The sequence below is a fragment of the Daldinia decipiens genome (genome assembly GCF_022478715.1).
Source record: "Daldinia decipiens strain CBS 113046 unplaced genomic scaffold F4813scaffold_22, whole genome shotgun sequence".
Classification (NCBI taxonomy): domain Eukaryota; kingdom Fungi; phylum Ascomycota; class Sordariomycetes; order Xylariales; family Hypoxylaceae; genus Daldinia; species Daldinia decipiens.
In genome coordinates, this window is record NW_026054565.1 from 192,621 (window position 1) to 212,006 (window position 19,386).

The 19,386-nt window shown below is 46.9% G+C and overlaps 4 protein-coding genes across 4 annotated transcripts; 2 read left to right on the forward strand and 2 right to left on the reverse strand.

The window, feature by feature from the left end:
• Positions 1 to 26: 26 nt before the first annotated feature.
• F4813DRAFT_390564 (uncharacterized protein) lies at positions 27 to 996 on the reverse strand (the record flags this gene model as incomplete). Its single annotated transcript, XM_049247039.1, has 3 exons — positions 27 to 536; positions 599 to 669; positions 729 to 996. The coding sequence occupies 3 exons, from the start codon at positions 994 to 996 to the stop codon at positions 27 to 29; spliced, it is 849 nt and encodes a 282-aa protein (XP_049098490.1).
• Positions 997 to 4,222: 3,226 nt separating this feature from the next.
• On the forward strand, positions 4,223 to 6,281 carry F4813DRAFT_127817 (uncharacterized protein). The gene has a single exon (XM_049238679.1). It carries the CDS (start codon positions 4,642 to 4,644, stop codon positions 6,100 to 6,102), a length of 1,461 nt encoding a protein of 486 aa, XP_049098491.1. The 5' UTR covers positions 4,223 to 4,641; the 3' UTR covers positions 6,103 to 6,281.
• Positions 6,282 to 7,008: 727 nt separating this feature from the next.
• On the reverse strand, positions 7,009 to 13,170 carry F4813DRAFT_127771 (uncharacterized protein). The gene has a single exon (XM_049238678.1). It carries the CDS (start codon positions 12,788 to 12,790, stop codon positions 7,340 to 7,342), a length of 5,451 nt encoding a protein of 1,816 aa, XP_049098492.1. The 5' UTR covers positions 12,791 to 13,170; the 3' UTR covers positions 7,009 to 7,339.
• A 369-nt stretch (positions 13,171 to 13,539) lies between these two features.
• F4813DRAFT_363516 (uncharacterized protein) lies at positions 13,540 to 17,474 on the forward strand. Its single transcript, XM_049243707.1, has one exon. It carries the CDS (start codon positions 13,786 to 13,788, stop codon positions 17,107 to 17,109), a length of 3,324 nt encoding a protein of 1,107 aa, XP_049098493.1. The 5' UTR covers positions 13,540 to 13,785; the 3' UTR covers positions 17,110 to 17,474.
• Positions 17,475 to 19,386: the final 1,912 nt, after the last annotated feature.

The following is a 19,386-nucleotide window of genomic DNA, read 5'->3' on the forward strand; positions in this document are numbered from 1 at the left end:
CGTGATCCCTACCAATTCCCCCAAGATCATGGGATTCCGGGCGACTGGGCATCGTCAACTCCGGAATCAAATCCCGGTATTACGTTGTCCCTTGCCAAGTCCAAATTTCTTTTGAAATAGCGGTCGCTAATAGCCATACGTGGCTTAGCCGTAGACCTCTCTCTGTCAAAGTCGTGGCTCATTAACTTGTCGCGAAGTTCCTTGCTGGGGAAGCCGTTATAAGAAACCAGGGGGCCTTTGAACCAAACTCCCCTCTCGTTCTCGATTCTATCGTCGTCTTCCCTGGCAAAGCGCCACCCATGGGTGCTCCCTCCTTGCTTGTGGTACACAACCTTCGGGTGGGTTTCGTCTTCCCATCTGACATCTTCCGCCTTCCGCGTGTCGAAATCTCCGTGACTCCCGGCTGCCACGTATTCTGCTTTTCCATCTTTGACGAAGACGATGACATGCTCCCACTCGTTGCGATGACCACCGACGTCGGCAACATAAGGGACCGCGACGTCCTTCTCGAAGTAGTAGTCGTAAATAAAGGCGCACTAGAAATAACATGATTAGTTGTCATCGTGGTCGTAATTAGATATCTCTGGAAGTCTGTTACCCATCCGTTGTTACAACGCTTACGCGAATAGACGTTATTGTTATCAAGACGCGCAGAATCACGGCAATGTTCTGCGAAAACGGGTTAGTCTGAGAGTATAATGCGCACATGTACGAACTTATCTACATACCTGAGGGTCCTGAATAGTTATGATCCATCCCGGGGTTGATCTGTCCATTGGGACTAATGACCGCCGTGTTATAACAGCTGTCCGTATCAAAATCTGCAACAGGTTGCCATTTCTTGTCGTCTTCTGTCGCCCTTTCAGGGAGAGGCTTAACGATATCCCGAGAGGCTATCTGGTGTGTCCCTGGAATAGGCAATGCCGCTGCATGATTGGCGTATAGGGTTAAGAATAATATCGCTGCTGACTTCGTCATAGTTGGTAGTTTTGCCATTTTTCACTCGGTGTAATAATGAAATAGTCTAGGAAGATGGTCAGGTTATGTCTGTTAACACGAGTAGCTAAGGGCACAAATGTCCTTTTATAATACTGAGCCCCAAAATATTAGGGTTAAATTATAATATGTTGTTATCTAAAGTTCGTTTCTGAATTTCATTTATTATAGCTCAACGATATTAGATTTGAAGTTCTGACGGTCTTGAAAGGAATCTTATTTTAAACATTTGCCATCATTGCTAACAAGGTTACATGTATTAAACAACGAGAAAGGCCTGAACTAGATCATTTAGTAAGGTTGACATTGCGAGCCAAGTATATAAAGTTAGAGAACAGAAGTTATTGCTACATTAAATCTATACGGCGATCGACTTCGAAAACCCCTATCCTACCCACGTAGACAATCCTTGGCGAAATTGAAAGCTTAGCATAAAGCAAAACCACGCAGGGTAATGTCAGAAAAGATATCATCGCTGAGTACCTAACAGGATATAAGATTCCTAAAAGTGCCAACACATTAGATTTAGTTTGGGAATGAAGCCCGAACCTGTCGATGCCTCGGGCCTAATCCCAGCTTCACCCTAACCCACGAGGGTAAGCATTCCATTAACCCGTAATTGGTGTATCAGGTATATAAATGGTGGTGAAGTTCCAAGTCTTTCCATTATCCGCACTCGACATTTCTCCGCCGGCTGCTTCGTACTGCCAGGCGCCACTATGTTCAAAGCTTAGGTCTTCCTTGCTAAGCGTGATATAAATACCTTCCCAGGCTACAGGCATATCATTAGGCCCTCGCTCTATCTTTAAGAAAAGTGTTAGGAACTTAAGGGGCTTGCTGTGTGCTAGGCCGGGAGAACATTTGTCTGCTGTACACTTGATCGAGACGTATAATATTACTCTATGCTGTCCCTGGCCTATCAATATATATATATATATATAACGTCAGAATCTAGAACAAAGAATATGTTCAGAGGTATTATATATAGACGTAGACTCTCGTGGTTGGGTTAGATAGTTATCTAGTTGACTGATCATATATTAAATGATACCCGATTTAATGATCCTCATGATTATAACGTTACTTTGCGGTGTATCATTCTCTTCCAGCTAATATATTACCAATACTAAAAAACAACTGAATTTTCAACTTATAACTTATAACTTGTAACATAACAAGTAGCTTAACCTAGTGTTATAGATGATGTTATATCAATCAACTATCCTACACCCCATCCAAGTCACTTCATAATGTCAATTGCTTCCGATATTATATCACCTCACTAGCATAATTGTTTCCGCACCGCTCGCTCTTCTGGATACCGACGATTCTCAGTTCCTAAGTGACCGCGTTTATCTTGGAATCATTCCTCGCACTTGGTTGCCTCTACGCGATCCCCACTGCGAACTTCCCTCAATATTTTCCACTCTTGAGGTATATAAATGCGCGATACTGGACTCTATGCAAATCGTGCTTACATTATAACTGGGTACTCATTAGAGTCGATGAGCTCATAACACTGTCGGGTCATCAACTAAGCCTCATCCTACTTGTCCAACTTACTTCTGTATCGGATATTCCTACGGCCACTATTTCTTACTTCGGGTATTACGAGAATGAGCCACTGCTCGTTATACCGGATATGTGTAGGATCCAGATAGGTTTCAGGTTTCAGGTTTCAGGCTTTTTCTTTTTCTTTTTCTTTTTTCTTGAATCAATATCTTTTCATTTTCAACTTGTCGATATATTCTTGGTGACTGTTTTATTAGAAGAGACATAAATCAATCTACTTAGTCATTTGCAGTCATGTACACTAGTGACTAGTGTTTAGTATTGAGATGAGACAATTTTCAACTGTACATATGTATCCGTCGTACCTGAATAACCATAGATTAGCCCCAAGTGGCCACGCAAGCACAGGCCAATCTTGGCCACGATTCCCTGCACTCCAGACTTACGGGTGGGTACCAAAGTTTACATGCCCTTTTCGTCCAAGTAAGCGAGCCAATGGATGCGGGGAACTAACAGGGTCAGGTGCCGCGGGCGGTGATCGACAGAGAGCTTTTTATTTTTAGGTTAGTGGACTGGTGGAGGAAGAAACGGCAAGAAACCGCTGAAGATCTGTGATACCTTTGGCTTCTTATGTATTAACTGATTACTTTGACTGGGTATTCTTAACGGTCTGACGGTGCTTGACAGCAAAACTATCTCATCATGATGCCAATGTAACCTTGGAATTTAATAACTTTTATCGATGACGCATGTTATTACTTTACCATGTCTTTGCTCTGTCTTTGCTATTAGGTATTATCCAAAGTTTCGCGGTAATTGGCAAGGTGGTTGGTTAGGTCTTACATTCTTTCGGCATATGTAGGTAGGTACCTAAGGTATGTACATAGGTAAGTAACGACCTTGGCTGTTTCCCTGATTTCCTCAGCGAAACTTCATCGTGGATCCCCCCGGTCGAACTGCATCTTAGACCTGCAGCTAGCCTTCGATAGCGCATCAGCTACCTACCTAACCTTAGGTAATGTTAATAATATGGAATACATAATACTTGTTAATTACCTAGTAACCTAACCTAGGCAGTTGACCAGAAAAAAAAACCTTCTCTCTTCTTCAATACTACATATATCGCCTACTACCGGCATACACGAGATGCATTGTATCACTACTGACCTTCGGGACTCTGCGCGATGGACTCGATAAGTTTGGTGGAACCCTAAAAAAGTAACTATGTAAAAAAAACAGGAACGATAGCGAGATTTGGTGCATATTCTGCATACAACATAACAACATAACAACATAACAGCATATCATACCTACACTATTTACAGTATTTTGCACATTTGGTCACACGACACGCACAACACCACGATCCTCGGCTGACACAACAACAGCGAATTGTGTATAGGTACCTAGGTCGTCTGATGCATAAACTTAGGTTCATGAATTTAGATTAAGATTACAGGTTGGCCGCTTAGTCCCCGAACCTACTATCTTCAAAGCCTCTGATCAGCTGTAATCAGACGAGGCTTTTTTGTTTCTTTCTGTTCTTCTTCTTCTTCCATTCTTCCTTCAGGATGCAGGTCTCAGAAGGAAATCCGTCAGCACCGGCGGACTCCCCGTCAGTCGACGCCCATATCCCAACTGGGCCTAGTCTTGGCCCTGATCCTGGCCCTGACAGTCAGCCCTCGGGTTCTATCAATACTTCCAATAATGAATGCAAATGCAAGTGTAAGTCAATTTGACTTTTCTATTTTCCCATTTTCCCATCTTCCATTCTATACTTTTCTTCTACTCTCTCCCAATCCTGTTTATCATGATATTACCATGATATTACCATGATATCACCATGATATTACGGGAGATTTGCCTTCCTTCGGACAACCGTCGGTGGTTCTCGAGATGGCAATGATCGGACGTATCCTTCTACATAGTATTGTATTCACTTCCCTAGTCCTACCCTCGTGTCAAGGAACTTAGTCAAGCCACTTAAGACATATTAAACATCATCTATTTATCAATTTGCCATCGCACAATCCCGCATTCACATGTATTTTCGGCCAAGCTCTTAAGAAGCCAATACACGCGGCACCACACGGTCTAAGGGGTTACTGTTACTTAATGGGCATGGTTTGACTGATGCGGTTCTTAGCGAATGTGCCAATCTTTCATGGCACCACCAGTCACCTTGACTCCCACCCTCATTCCCCGCACCCCACACAAGCGGAAACTCAGATTGACCAGACTATATCATCAACTGGGGCCGGCCCAGTTAGAAGACTCTCTGCCTCTTCACCCAAGATGTTGTTCTCAGATTTGTATAAGTCGACTAAATCCCCCCTCTCGAGGTTACGGCATCACTCACATCCGGCCCCTGCGGCTCTGGATTATGATCCCGATCTCGTGAGTCGAGATAAAGCCAAGCAAAAAGAAGCTATTAAGCGCGTCCTCGCGGCTAAGATACGTAATGATTGGCACTTCGAATGGCCGCCTGCAGCTGTCAATCCAGACCCGGGACATGCTGAAACAGAAACGGCACCTGACGGGCACGATGACGGTATTGTCGTAGAAGATATCGATTCGGGAGACGATACTGCTTCGGTGTATAGCACCGTTTCGGAGGATCTTACTCATTTTCGCCCTAGGTCTGAGTGGCTATCGGATATGCCCGATGACGACGACGACGACATCCCTGTATCACCATCCGCATATCGTTTTGATACTCCAGATGCGGTTGGCACTTCGGTGAAGGTAGCAGCCCTCGCTAAGAGCGCCAGGCGGAGGAGGGCCGTGCGTTCTGAAATGGAATGGAATGATGGGCTTGCTTGCTTCAATGCTCGGCGAGACGCTTGGACGGGTGCAAAAGCAGCTCGAATCCGTCCAAAGGCGACTTCCCCAGCGGTTAGCTCCCCTACCGCAAAGCGTCTTTCTTGGTGGCATATCTCGACTTCACCGTCGCCCTCGTCGCCTACGGAATCGATTGGTGCCGGCACAACGCTTAGCCCTAGTGCGACGCGTACATCTGGCGACACTACTGCGGTGTCCTCGTCGGATGCGGAATTCAGAGAGACAAGGACCAGATGTGACTCATCTACTTATCCGGTAGAGACCCTGGTTCCCATACCCCAACCTCTTTTGCCTCCTGCCACTCCTATGCGTGCCTCTATCACCGTGGCTGCGTATCCTACTATTTACGATAAGATCGTAGTTCAATCTGCAACACCCTCGTGTCCTGTTAACCTAGGAGACGTAGTACGTTCCTGCGTGGCCGGTTGGAAACGAGATGGCGAGTGGCCCCCTCGAGGTACCGATCCTCCACCCGTCGTAGCAATTCGTAGGAAGAAGGACAGCAGCGCGGGAGGCAGAAATAACGCACCGAAAAGCAACGCGTCTAAGAGGATGAGCTTTAGTTTTCTAGGGCGAAGACAGAGCGTAGGTGGGGACCAAAACAACCTAGCAGAAAGTACATCGCATCCAGAGAAAGAAGATGCTAGCCATACAACTGGCAAGGTTTTTAGGAAAGGGTTACAGCGCGTGTTAGGCCTTGGACACGGGGGAACGTTGGGCAGCACGGGTAATCAAGCGGGTATTGCTATGTGATGGACGTGGATTAATGGGAACGAATTAATACCCAAGAAGTCGATGTCGCAGAAGGTTAGGGGAGGGACAAAGGAGTATTGGACAATGGCGACATATCCGCTAGGGCTGTTAGGAGGAAACGCGTTCTCGGCATCTTGGCAATATACCCAGCATCGCTTTCGGCGTTTACTTATTTTACTTCAACACTCCGCCCTTTTGGCGTACACATAGCACTTTTGATACCTTGATATGCTCATTCCAGAATGAAAGTAGCAGGCATTCGCCGGTTTTCTCTTACCACTACGTACGTCGATCACGGTTCTCTTGTGCATTGTTCTATGGAAATCGGCAGTGTGGCTTGGATAGCGGCTATGAGAAGGTTATACTATCTTGTCTTTGAGCCGGAGAACGAAACGCCATGCAATTAATGAGTGGTAATGAACATAGGTAATAGAGAACCATAATTGTAGGTAAGGTAAATTACGAATTAACCTCAACTTGAAAGTGACTATCAAAGACGGCCTATTTAGCTTCGTACTCGGATGCACAGGATATATGTGTATTAGTTCGAAGGATAAATAAACTGCAACGGTCATCTTTGCCAGTTTGCTGGGCTATAGGCCGGAACCCGGTTTCTCTCTCAACTTACAAGACGCTGATGTTCGGTAAGCATAAGTCAACCTTCGTTACAAAGACTCGAGCCTAACATATATTAGGTAGGTTAAGTTAGGTACCTGTCTTAAGCACACAACACGTCAAACGCCGAAACTGTAACTATAACCGTAACCGGAAGACTTAGACTTTCATCTCTCATTACTAGCGTAACCATGTGATGCCCATCCGCGTAGGCTTTTCTAATCCTACACACCACACACCAAGGCGAGAAAAGAAGATAAATAAAAAATAAAAATAAAAAATGGTTCATCTCCAAAAAAACGCCAGTTGATAGTTGCCTTTTCCCCAGCTCTTCCCTTCCCCCTATCCATTTCCCCGGCCTAAATTATTTCTCAAAGACGATGACCCGCCCCATCGACATTGGACCCGACCGAAAAGGAGCCACCTTATCCCTAAGTAAGTAGCCTGCGCGCCCGCCTGTTAATAAAAACCAGAAAAAGCCGTCGAAGAAACCCTAGGGTAAATGTAGGTAGGAATAACACACGTTGCCCGCGGCAAGAACTGAAAAACTCCTGACACAAGCTTTGCTCCGATCCAATATGATATGACAAGAGCAGAATCAACCAAAGCTGTCCTCGCAGCCCTACTTCAGGACAGACATAGACTCATCTGTAACCCTATCATCCTGCACGACACCGCTGCGCACCAACGCATCCCACACCTTATCGCTCTTCCTCTTTTTGAGCCCCGCAGCCGACGCGTCGACCGGCAAGCCATCTAACATCCTAAGCCGACGACACCGATCCAGCACGACCAATTCGTACAGCCTTCGCCGCATGCGCGTGCCCATATCCGAGCGGCTCGCAAACTTCTCGTCTCTCGCCACGTCCGCGTCCGGCAGCGTAAACGGATCGAAGCCCTTGGGCCCTTCCGCAGGCACGAGGGCCTGGATCGGGCCGTAGAAGCCAAGTGTCGCGGGATTGTTCCGAAGGTCTAGACGCGATAGATGTGGGAATCCAGCTAGCACGTCGGCGACTTGCGCGGGGTCTACGAGCCTGTTCCCCGCGACGAGGAGTTTCTTTAGCCGTGGGATGAAGCGCAGGGGCATGAGGTCTTCGATCGCGTTCATGTTGAGGTTGAGCACCCGCAGGTTCGGCATTAACTGTCCGAGATCCGGCGGCAGGCGTTGGAGACCGCAGTTTGCTAGCTCGAGGTACTGTAGGTTGAGGAAGTCTACGGATGGGTTGAACGACGTGAGAAAGTTGCCGGAGAGAAAGAGTTTGCGGATTTCGTAGGCAGCGTTTAGAGATGATGCGTCCAAAGGCACATCGCCTTGTTGCTCACGGAGAGAAAGGCTGTCGAGACGACGGCATCGGGAGAAGCCCGTAATGGTGGTCAGTTGGTTCCGGTCTGCGTGTAGGAGACGCAGCGAAGAGAATGGTGCCAAGTCGAGAGCCGTAAGGTCGTTATTAGAGAGGGTTACGTATTTGAGATTGGGAACTGAGACATCCGTGCTCGGGCCAAAGGACGATAGGTTGTTGTACTGTAAGTTGATAGAAGCGAGACTCGTGAGCTGTTCGATGCCCTGAATCGAGCTGATCTGGTTGTTCTCCAAGTCGAGCTCGGTTAAGCGCTGCAGCCTTGTGCCATCCAAGTTTACCTCGCTGAGAAGATTGCCTCTAGCTCGGAGGATTTGCAAGCTATCATGCATCTTGATACCATCCAGATCAGTGATCTGGTTGTTGTCGGCGCGAAGGTTTCGCAAGTGGACAAGATCCCTAAAAGCATGTAGACTGCTGATCTGATTGTTCGACACATCCACATACTGTAAGTTCATTAAGTGGCCCCATGCCGTCAACTCGGAAAGATGATTATGGGTGATGCGCAAGTTTCGAACGCTTGCAGGCATGCCGTCTAGGTGCTCGATGGCGTTGTTTGATGCGTTAAGGGTGACAACGTTGGTGCAAAATTCGTCCAGCATGTGAAGTGTCTTCAATTGTTTGTTATTGATATCCAACTCGTGCATAGACTCCCAATCAGGCTCGAATGGTTCGACCTCGGTGATCTTCTCGACCAGGTTTTGGATGGCTTTGGACATGATCTTCTTGGAGCCATCTCCAGTAGCAAGATAACGGTCTCCTACAACATAGCTGACTTCTAATCCGCAGGACTGATCCGCCTGGTGCATAGTGAAATCGGACAGAGGACTCAGTGAGAAAGTGCCGACATACTGCCCGATGATTGGCGTCGCAGAGCCCTGCGAAGTTTTTGGAGCTGGCGTTACCACGACGCTTACACTAGTGTTCCCCTGATGGTTATTTTCTGGATAAGCAATACTATCGTCTTCGCGAATACTGATCTGACGCTCATCGGATTCTGTTTGCTCTCCGCTCGCATCTTCGTCCCGCTCGTCAATTCGTGAAACGGGTCGTGGGACGAATTCCCGCCCTTTAACCGACAAATTCCTTGCAGAACGACTTCGTGACCTCGACCCGGTAGTCGAACTACTGACGGGTTTAGGTGCCTTGGAACGACCTCCGCGTTTAAGTGAATTAATTGCCACGTATTCAGGTAGATCGTCTAAAAGACCCAATTCCTGACCCGCATTGTCATCATCAGAAAGATGGGCGACATCTTGTATGATGGAAGCAATTGGTGATGAAAACGAAATTGTGAGATTTCTTCGTCGCGACGAACTCGATCTTTGCATCCGGTCTTCGTGTATTGTTATCTCGTGTTCAATCTCCTTATCGTCTTCGACTGCTGTCTCTACTAACGGTTGTTTCATTCCCGTGAACACCTCGTTTGTATGGCTCAAAATACTTTCGTCATTAAAGGAGTCGGGTATTACGATAGACGACTTATCAGGGGAAGGCATCATAGAAGACTCTTCTTGTAGGGATAGGTCATTGCCTTCTGGATTATGTTCTGTGGGTGATTCGAGATGCTCCGTCTCCTTAATTGTATCGACTGAAAGATCCGGGATACTAGCGAAAGGATCCTCGCTGTCTTCGGACGGAAGAATATTTCTACCATCCAAACTAGGACGTGGCTGTTTGACTTTATACCATACGTTCCTTTCTTTATCAAATACCATATTGCCCACTTGGTTACCGATGAGGGGTGTGACGACATCTGGCGCAATGAGTCTCTTTGAATCTGATGCGTGTGAGGAATTGGTATGGATGGAGCGCCCAGTGGAAGCACCAGAAGATCGTGTCCCGTTCGTAGGGAACTCGATGGTGTTCTCACTAGGTTCCGGGAAATCTGGGTTACGCGAAATCCTGATGTTGGAAAGGTCGCCGATTCCATCTTGATCGTCAGGTGGACTATCCCATCCATTTTCAGAGATAAAGCTTTGTCTAATAGACTCGCTAAGGCTATTAGCTTCATTAATAGCTTCTCTGATTCGGCCCATCGAATGCATTGAATTCGTTATGATTTCTCCCAAATCACTGGCTTCCTCGTATTGCTTCAGCCGATCAGCAAGCGTCGGATCCTCTTGATGGGTTGGCACTCTGGTTAGAGGAGGTCCTTCTCGGCTCGGGGGTCGCAAAAACGGTTCCTGCGTGGATTCCTGTACTGAACTCTCATCCCCAGCCGCAACAGTTACGTCGTGCTGTTCAGTAATCTCAGCCTCAGATTCCTCCACGCTACTAAGGTCGTTCTTCGGTCGAGCCTTATTTCGGATCATTGCCATTATCTCCTCTGCAGCATCGAAAAAATCTTGGGTTTTCATAGACGTCCTTGCGGATCCATTAACAGCAAAATCCTGGATCGATACATCTGGTACATCATTCTGATGATCCGGGTTGAAGGTAAGACTGGCAAGTGGTTGTCGCCCATGTGATGTTGACGGTCGTTGCCCAGGAGTTGGTGACCTTGGTCGGAACATCTGGTACATCGGTAAACGGGTTGGACTATCAGATTGCTGTGGTGCACTTTGGCCAGAATGTTGTCTCCTCCCCTCCATAATCGATTGCATGGTTCTATGTGAAGATTGCACAGACCCTACCGCCGTGTGTTGGTCTTCTAGCCCGTACGCAATGTCCGATCGGTGAAGTGTTCTCCTCCTTTTCGGGGTGGGATCTTTAGATGGTGAAGTCCGTGGCCTCTTTCCATCCGAACTATCCCTCTGCGGCGTTGCGTGAATACCTCCAAAGGGCCCAGGCGGATATGAAGAGCTTTGTGGCTTTAAATAATTGGCAATCCTAGACATAGTGATGCTGCGTCGGGGAGAGAAGGAACTGCTAAGTGGTCTATGGCGCCGGCGCTGTATGGCGAGGGATCTTCCACTTAAAGACAAGTCCTGGGGAAATTGAAACTTCAAAAATTGACTTGGCGGGAGCGAGTCGTCTGCAGGTGCCATATTCTCTTTGTTTGTCAATTGTGAGTAATCAATCGAATTCTGAGTGATGTCTTCGGTGAATTCGTAGCCATCTAGCTCTCCAGCTCCAAAAGTGCTAACGTCCAGATTTTCGTGATAGTCAAAGCTAGCCTGTGGAGCCCTTCTCGGGCCAGACTCAGTCCTGAACCCCTTACTTCCGCTAATTCTTGAGGGTGATTCTTGCATCGACAGAGCATCAGTCTCGTTCGCCATTGTGCGTGAGATAGGCTCTATCATTTGGTCCTCAAACTGGCTTATGCGTCGGAGAAGAGTCTGATTCGTGAAGGTATCATATGGACCAAATAGCTTCAGGGGACTACCGCTCTGGCCCGAAGACGGTTGAGATCGTTTCTCGGGACTTGGGTACGGCACGGGAGGTAAGATAGGACTAAGGGCAAACTTCAGTTCGTCTTTTCGTTCATCCGACGCAACGCGATCTATTCTAACAGTTGGAAACTGCTTTGGTGTACTGGCCTGGAGTGACGATTCTGGAAGCATTTCCGAAGTATCAAGATTTAGTGGCGGGCTAAGAGGGCGTTGACGGAAAGATCCGTCTTTCGAGCGCCCACCTCGCTGAACATTCAAAAAGCCTCCATTTTTTATAAAATCGTCAGTTGTGTCAATCTTCTGGGTGTCGTCAGCAACAGGGGCCGGTCTCTGTTCTGAGTGACCATCAGGCTCGAAGTCTAATAACATTTGGTTTCTCCTGAGTTTGTCGAGGCGCTTACGTAGCTGTTCTGCCGGAAGTTCCACGGGAGCGAAGTTCACCTGTCCGTCTCCAGAGTCATGGCGTGATAATAAAATCGGGCTTAGATCCTCATTTCTAATAACACTTTGCCCGCTAACCTTACGTGATGCATCACAGTCGTCGTTAAGACTGTAAGAGATGTTAGGTTGCTCCCTACGTTCGCTTCTTCCCTCTTGGCTGCCATGGTGCTCGTCGTCTGTTACATCATCTCCGCTCGGTTCGCCAACCATCTCTTCCGTCATTCGAAATTTTATCTGCTTGCGGTGTGGACGAGGTTGCCGGACCAGAGATTCGTTAGCGAATTGTTCGAAGCTTCGCTCGTCACAAGTCTGATGTCTCGAATAGGGCGGAGGACTCGAAGGTAGGGTCGATTCATTAGCGGTATCTTCTTCGTTCCCGGCGGATTCGTCCCCTGTGGATTCCTGGGCCACAGGTGGTCGAAAGATGTTTTCCAATCCTGTCCCGGCGGAACTAAAAAGGTCCTTCGACTCTCCGTAATTTAACTCCCCATAAACCAGTCGTCTTCTCCATTCGGGCACATTATCCTTAGATTTAGACGGGGAAGAACTCTGTGACTTGTTATGCTGAACGGTATTATGAACGACAGACGCAGCACTAGAAGCGGATGTCGACCGACGAAGATAGCGTCCCCCTCGGGAAGTCTCAACTGCTTGAGGAGGCTTTGAAGGGGTATGTTGCGCTCCTCGGCTATTAACACCGTTTATGCTTCGTTCACTTAGTATATTAAAAGCGCTACTATCGTGCGCCGATTGTTGCGACTTTCTTCCTGTAGCATTTGCAGGGTTGAATCTCGGTATGCGACTAGCGGGTTCGTGTAAACTTCTGCGACTCGTGCTGGCCCTGGAGCTCGAAAAACTGGGTAATTGCGCCTGCGAAGTATCGGACCTAGGCTGAGATACCCAGTCCTCGGAAAGTGAGTCGAGCCAGGCCTGGGCCATGGCGGGCAAATATGGTCAGGGTATTGACGCGACGAGTAGTGATCAGCAACACTGGCGATTGTCCATGAAGTAGCTATATCAAGTTCCGGTGCTGGTTTGAAGCTTTTTAATAATAGTCGCGTATCTACCTAACGTATGATTTGTGACTGTATAAGTGGTGTATGTGTATGTGTTGTGTTGACAATGATGCGTGTAAAAGTACCTAACCTAAGTGTAGGCGCGTCTGGAAATATGATTGCGATAAGAAATGTGTCGAGAGGAATTGAGTTTAATTATCGCAACATTTACCAGGGTATTTCATCAGAAGAACAACTCCCAGTCCGTTATCGCATCTAAATTAGGTTCGTAAGGCGCGAAGGTTAGGTTCTAAGGTATGTAGATAGCAACATACGTAATAAGTGGCGGGCGTGTTGTGCAGGCGGTGTACCGGTATACATACCGTTCATACCGTCACTCTTCTCATTCCTTACCCGATTTTACCGTTTGTTGGTCAAAGCACCCGACGACAACTGGCCTTGCATTTACCGGTTTCTGTAGCAACGGCGCCTCATTTATTCAGCCCCATCTACGAAGTACATACCTAATTATCTAATCGTCTAACCGTTTCTAGCCACATCCACTAATTTCAATTAACGCGCTTAGTCGCGTCTTTCGCGATCCCTTAGGTCCCCCTACTAGGTAGGTTAGGAAGTTACTAAAGTAGGTAGTTACATTAAATTATGTAGTTACCTCCTAATAAAGTTATCTAAAGCACATACATGTAGCAACCACAAAGGGAGTTGTAACATTCTTAGGTTAGGTACACTTGACTAACACAGGCCGAATTATCAAACTTTTAAAATCCATGTCTAAAACTAAGCCCCGCCTGCTTTCTACCTATGACAATCTATTTCCAAACCCTCATCTGAGTTTAAGTTGAAATTGCTCTATTAATTCTACTTGGAATTCAGAACATGATGTCAGATTAACAACCCATCGTACCCGGTATTGAAGCGATGGATAAAGGTACTACTAACGGTGTCGAGCCGTGGAGGCAAACTCGCCTCGGAGACGAACCGATTTACTGCGCCGCACCGACTCCGTTGACCCCGGACGACATTATCTGCCTAGGTTCAGACGAAGAACTCGATGACGACGAAAAGCTTGCAAGGAGGCTAAGATATGAGGCACAGGCACTGCGATATCTACAGGGTAAGCCGGTGCGAGTCCTATCCGCATCTCTACATGGACCCTTCGACAAAGCCTCAGGCTGGAAGAATCCTTGGCTCCCGAAACAACCCACAACCAAGAAATCCGTTCTCAAATCATCCCAATATCCGACCAAACCCATCCCGCCGTTCAGGGATCACATCCACAAAGTTTCCCAACGATTAGGGCAGCAATATGGTAGTACGCCTGGCACCGCCAGCTCTGCGCGTTGCCATTTACCCAGTCCTGAAAGTAACCGAGAGTTACAATTCTCTAGCAATACGTCGGAGACAGAGAAGCATAGTCGAATACAGGCTTGGGCAAAGGAGGTATCAAAAGGTGCCATATTAGAGAGAGATGCTTTCTGGGCACCCGAAGTACTCCACGAAGACAATGATGAGCCTAGAAAGAAGCGACCTGCAGGGAAAGAATGGTTAAAGAAAACATCAAAGCGGAAAAGACTGAGCAGTCCACAAAGCACACACAGAGGGTCTACTCCCACGCCGCTACTGCCGACACAACCACCAGTCCGAAGTACATCGGTGCCTATAAATGCACGCTATCTCGAAAAGTCGGGTTACACAAAGCTTAAGGTCAGCCAGAGCTTCGAATTCGCTACTCCATCGTCTACTCTTAGCCCGAGCCATCGGGAAGTTAAGTACGAAAGAGAGGTTAAAGTTCCCACGCAGGGTAAGATGATGCCATCACCAGACGAATTATCCAATGGCATTCAACTAGATGTCAAGGACACGATAGTGTGGCCTACGAGCACAGCAGTTAACTCCACACACGATCAGTTCCTCTTAGAGAACAAAGAATGCAAACCAGTTTTGGATCCCGAAAGAGGTAACCATTCAAACGAGTCCTTTAAAAGTCCGATCAGTCAAGAGGCTCAGGTGGGCCAAGAAGCAGAAGAGGAACCAGCCTTCGAGAGTTATATCGACCAAAGCTTTCACTATCGAGCGCGGCTCCCGATCCAGGCCTCCCCCGTAACTGGACCGAATGTCTCAGCTATGAGCGTTCATTCTAAGCTGACTCAGACTGGAATGCCTGAGTCTCCGGGCGGCGAAGATGCAGTAGCTACCGCCATCCCCGAGAATCGGTGCCCTCTGGAGAATATTACAATGTTAGAACAGTATGTCAACATGGAATCAGTAGCTATAGCTCAAGCATCCGTGGATCTACTAGAATCCATGTGTAGCCGAGGGAAAAATGATGACATTCAAAGCGGTATGTGCCAGCCAGCACCGTCAGCACTAAATGAAGACCGGATAATCAACGGTAATAGCGATGAACAATACAAGTGCAACGAGACCATTGGTTGTACAACCGTAATAGAAACTGGGCTTTCTAGTAATCAAAAAACATATAATGAGAACCCTTATCCAGCACAAGTCGATACAACTGGCATTTCAATTTTGGCGGAGACTGCCAACGCCCTTCACACAGAGAATAGGGCTACGGAGAACGACATTCCAGACGTGGTAACCAACAACTCGCAGATATCGCATATAGTACTTAATGTTGAAACAACGAGAAACACCAATACCCTAGAAGGCCCCGCGACGCTCGAAACACATCCAACCAAATTCGGACTATTAGTAGATGAGGGGTCTACCTTGATCGGTGATCCAATGAATTTTAATCGGGCCTCGCCAATTGAGGCCAATGGTTTGCTTACACTTAACCACGTATCTAACAACGCAGATATAAAGGCCGAAGCACACGATCCAATAAGAAATTTAGTAAGAATAACACGAGAGCTAGAATCGGATACCGAATCCGATCCAGTCATAGTACCATTGTCACAATTAGAATGGGACATTGGCGAAGATAAACTGAAGATCGTAGTTGCCAACGATGAAGAGGCTCCTGAGGACACCTTGACCAAGGCCTCTCTATTAGATCCTCCAGAATCTTTTACACGAGAAAGTCCATGGGTCTCTGATTATCTTCCAGGGGCGAATCTAACAACCGAGCACATAAAGTTGGAGCCTATTGAATATGAATCCTCACGTTGTCCTTATCTGTCCCAGACAATGTTGCCAGGTTCCCAAACAGGCGGTCATGAAGTACCTAAGATTGGGCCATCACAACAGAGCCCCTGGGAAAATGAGATCTTGGAATCCGCAAAACCAGATAGGCGAGACTGGTATTCTACTACGGTTGGAGAGACGACACACGCAAACGCATTACTTAGTACAACAACATCTAAGAAACGTCGGAGTCCCTCACCTACAACAGAATTAGACATGGTGCCCCGTTCTGAATGCCCACCTATTTCGCCTACACCGGCAACTTCTGATAAAGATTCATTATTTCCACCCCCTCAATCCCCCATAGTAACTCATGAATCAGACATTCGGTTCTCAGAACATAGAGCTAGTCCTCCTACTACACCTCCTCGAATGTCTGTGCTTCACATGCGTACCCCTGACCTTGAAAGGTCGATCAAGCCATTCTCCTTATTCAATACCCCATCGCCGAAGCGCCAACGGCGAAACTCTAAGCAATATTCATCTACCAACCGTACCGTTGGGATTCTATTAAATGCCACACATTTAAACCCACGGAGTAGCGAGAAGTCGACGCGGCGAGTGTCATTCGCTCTGTTACCAGACGAAGATAATGCCGACACTCCGCCAGTATTCAACACCACGAGAGCCACATCACCCCCGCCACAGATACCCGTCAATACTGGAGACGAGGATATAGATAACCAATTCCAGGGACATTTTGATGCCATGAAGCGACGCGCCAATGATAGGAATGTCCGACTTCGACTGCAGTCACGGCTACTCCCGAGCCCCTCCCAGCAAAAGCTTACGAGCCCACATATTGGCGCGATGGCCGAAGCCTTTCGGGAGGCAGACGCATACTCAGCCTATGCACGTGAGGATTTAGTAAAGAACGAGGAGGGCTGTACTGAAGATGTTGCTGAGAATATAGTTGAGGATATGGCTGATATAGAGCAATCACCATGGCGAAAAGAGAGCCAGGGTATAGATCACGTTGCAGACGTTATGGAGAACCTGGATGAATTTATCAATGCTTGGGACGTGAACGTCGAACTTCAGAAGGCGAGACAGGAGAGGGGCAGAGACAGCCTGGATGGGGAAGCCTTCTGGTGAGGACAGATATGGCTGCATGACATGGATGTATAATGATAACATGGGATTAAGTGCAAGGAAATCATGTTGACACCCTCAGGTGCACGTTGCTGTCCAGTATGGCTAGGAGTTTGGTCAGTCACGATATGACAAATAGCATGGTTTTGGAGTAATTGAGGGCTGCATTTTGTCGTGAGGCTTTGCTTACCTTACAAGGGCAATACAATGTCCATTCATAATATAAGACTAAGTTTATGTCTAGTGTCTCCTAGGATTTCATTTAACTATAAGCATCGCTAATACAGGAGACACTAATACTTATTACATTGTAAGCAGCTTGGTCACGTTTAAGGGCTTTTCGATAAGATGACTTAAGATATAGCTACAGCAGTACCTATCATTGGCATCTCACCTTACTTTGGTAAGGGCCTAGCCCCCTTCTTTAACTATAGATACAAAATACAGTTAGCTCGGGGTTATCAGTCCTATCCATAGTATGCTTATGAAATGGTGGCTGGTAGTCAATTTCCAAGCTAGTGGCAATCCATGGGGCCTGTGTATTAAAGCTTTTTTTTCTTCATTTATTATAGTACAGTATAGCTCTATTACTTATCCTCACTAACAAGAACTCTCTGAACAGTAAACTTCACGTAAGCTGATTCCATGCTAGATATATACACAAGTTTATACTTTGCAGACTACCTACCTAACCTCTCTTATATAATATACTTGTCTCACGCGTACAATGTTTTATGCCGTTCTTCAAGAAGTATTAGGCTGCCACGAACTTATATCGTAGAACTCAAAGACTATTGAGGAGGAATAGGAAAGGCTGTTAAGGTATTGAGTATGTAGCATGGATACAGCTACGTTATGAAGGCTTGCGTAAGAGGGTTCCAATATATAAGAGTCTTGAAGGCAAGAAGGGAAAGGAGCATGGTTACCAGGGAGTGTATTCATCCATCCGCGTCTCCCTCAATTTTCACCGATCCGCCGACGGCATATGCACGGGGACGGAATTCAAGGCGAATCTCCCTACATTAGATATAGGAGCGGCGATAGGGGATAATGATTAGCCAGCCCAGCCAGCATTGGATGGAGTTTTGCTTTTTAAGAAAGTACCTAACTAAAGTATGCAGTTGTTAACAAACTCGATATATTTCATATAGCTATTTGCAAATCCTCCGAAACAATCATGAACAACAATGCAAATTGTAAAACAGGATCCGCAATTTTTGTCTCATAGACTTATGCGAGTCTATGTATTCTCTCATGATCCGATTCCAAAAAGCAATTGCCCAACTTTTGCCTCCTGCATGCAAGCTGCGTCGGCGAATAAGTTAACTCATAATTGTCCGGTATCCGGTATCTGGTATTCGGTATCTGGTATCCTCACACCGTGCTTATGTCATTACATAGTATGTCATTATGTACCTATATCCCATTTATCTACTAGTGCCGGCCTGCCACTGGCCTAACCTAGATTCTTTCCTGAAGCGAGTAAATACACTAGTTTATTGGTGCGGCGTGGTTGTCTTGGCCCGTAGGCTCTCGGCCGGGGCTTATGGATAAATAGCAATTGGGTACCTCGTACTATCGTCCTGACGGACTGTCTAACCCGCTAGCATGACTCCGTCTTCTACACTATAGGCGGTGCTATAGCGGTAGTGTATTTAGACACGACATTTGCCTCCGAGGTCTTAACAAAGTTAACTGACTACACGTGGCGCGGCTATTGCTAGGCTCGGGCCTGGCAGAAAGGGTGCGCGTCTTAATACATAGATGTCACTAAACAGCTAGTTATATACATATGTAAAGCCCTACGGAAGATTGATGGTCTGATCGGCGCAGTGGTGCTTCGTTGGACACACATACATACATACATACATACATACATACATACATAGCAAATCTAGGACGGAGAAAATCCCCCACTAATCAATATGTATGTACATACATGGTGACTTTTACCATGATCCTGTAGGATTGTATTGTATTGTACTGTATTGTATGTACACCGTACAACGGCGGTGAGAAATCAAAGTAAGCGGAACGGGATGATAACGCAATATGGGATACCGCATTACCCCCCATGTCTAGAGCTTGGGATCGGCCGCCAGAGTCGGATTTGGAAAACTGGGATATCTAGGATATCAGCTAGGAAGTGCTGAAACAGGCAGGCAGGTTTCTAGTAGCCTCAACGCTATTCGTCCTGATACACTCTCCCCCTTTGTCCCCAGGTTCCAGGCCCTCGAGGTGCAGCTCTAATTTTGATGCGGAGAGGTGGTGCAATGCTGA

Excerpts from the sequence above, each read along its gene's own strand:
- F4813DRAFT_127817 (XM_049238679.1), top strand. The coding sequence starts at position 4,642 with ATGCGGTTCTTAGCGAATGTGCCAATCTTTCATGGCACCACCAGTCAC.
- F4813DRAFT_127771 (XM_049238678.1), bottom strand. The coding sequence starts at position 12,790 with ATGGCCCAGGCCTGGCTCGACTCACTTTCCGAGGACTGGGTATCTCAG.
- F4813DRAFT_363516 (XM_049243707.1), top strand. The coding sequence starts at position 13,786 with ATGGATAAAGGTACTACTAACGGTGTCGAGCCGTGGAGGCAAACTCGC.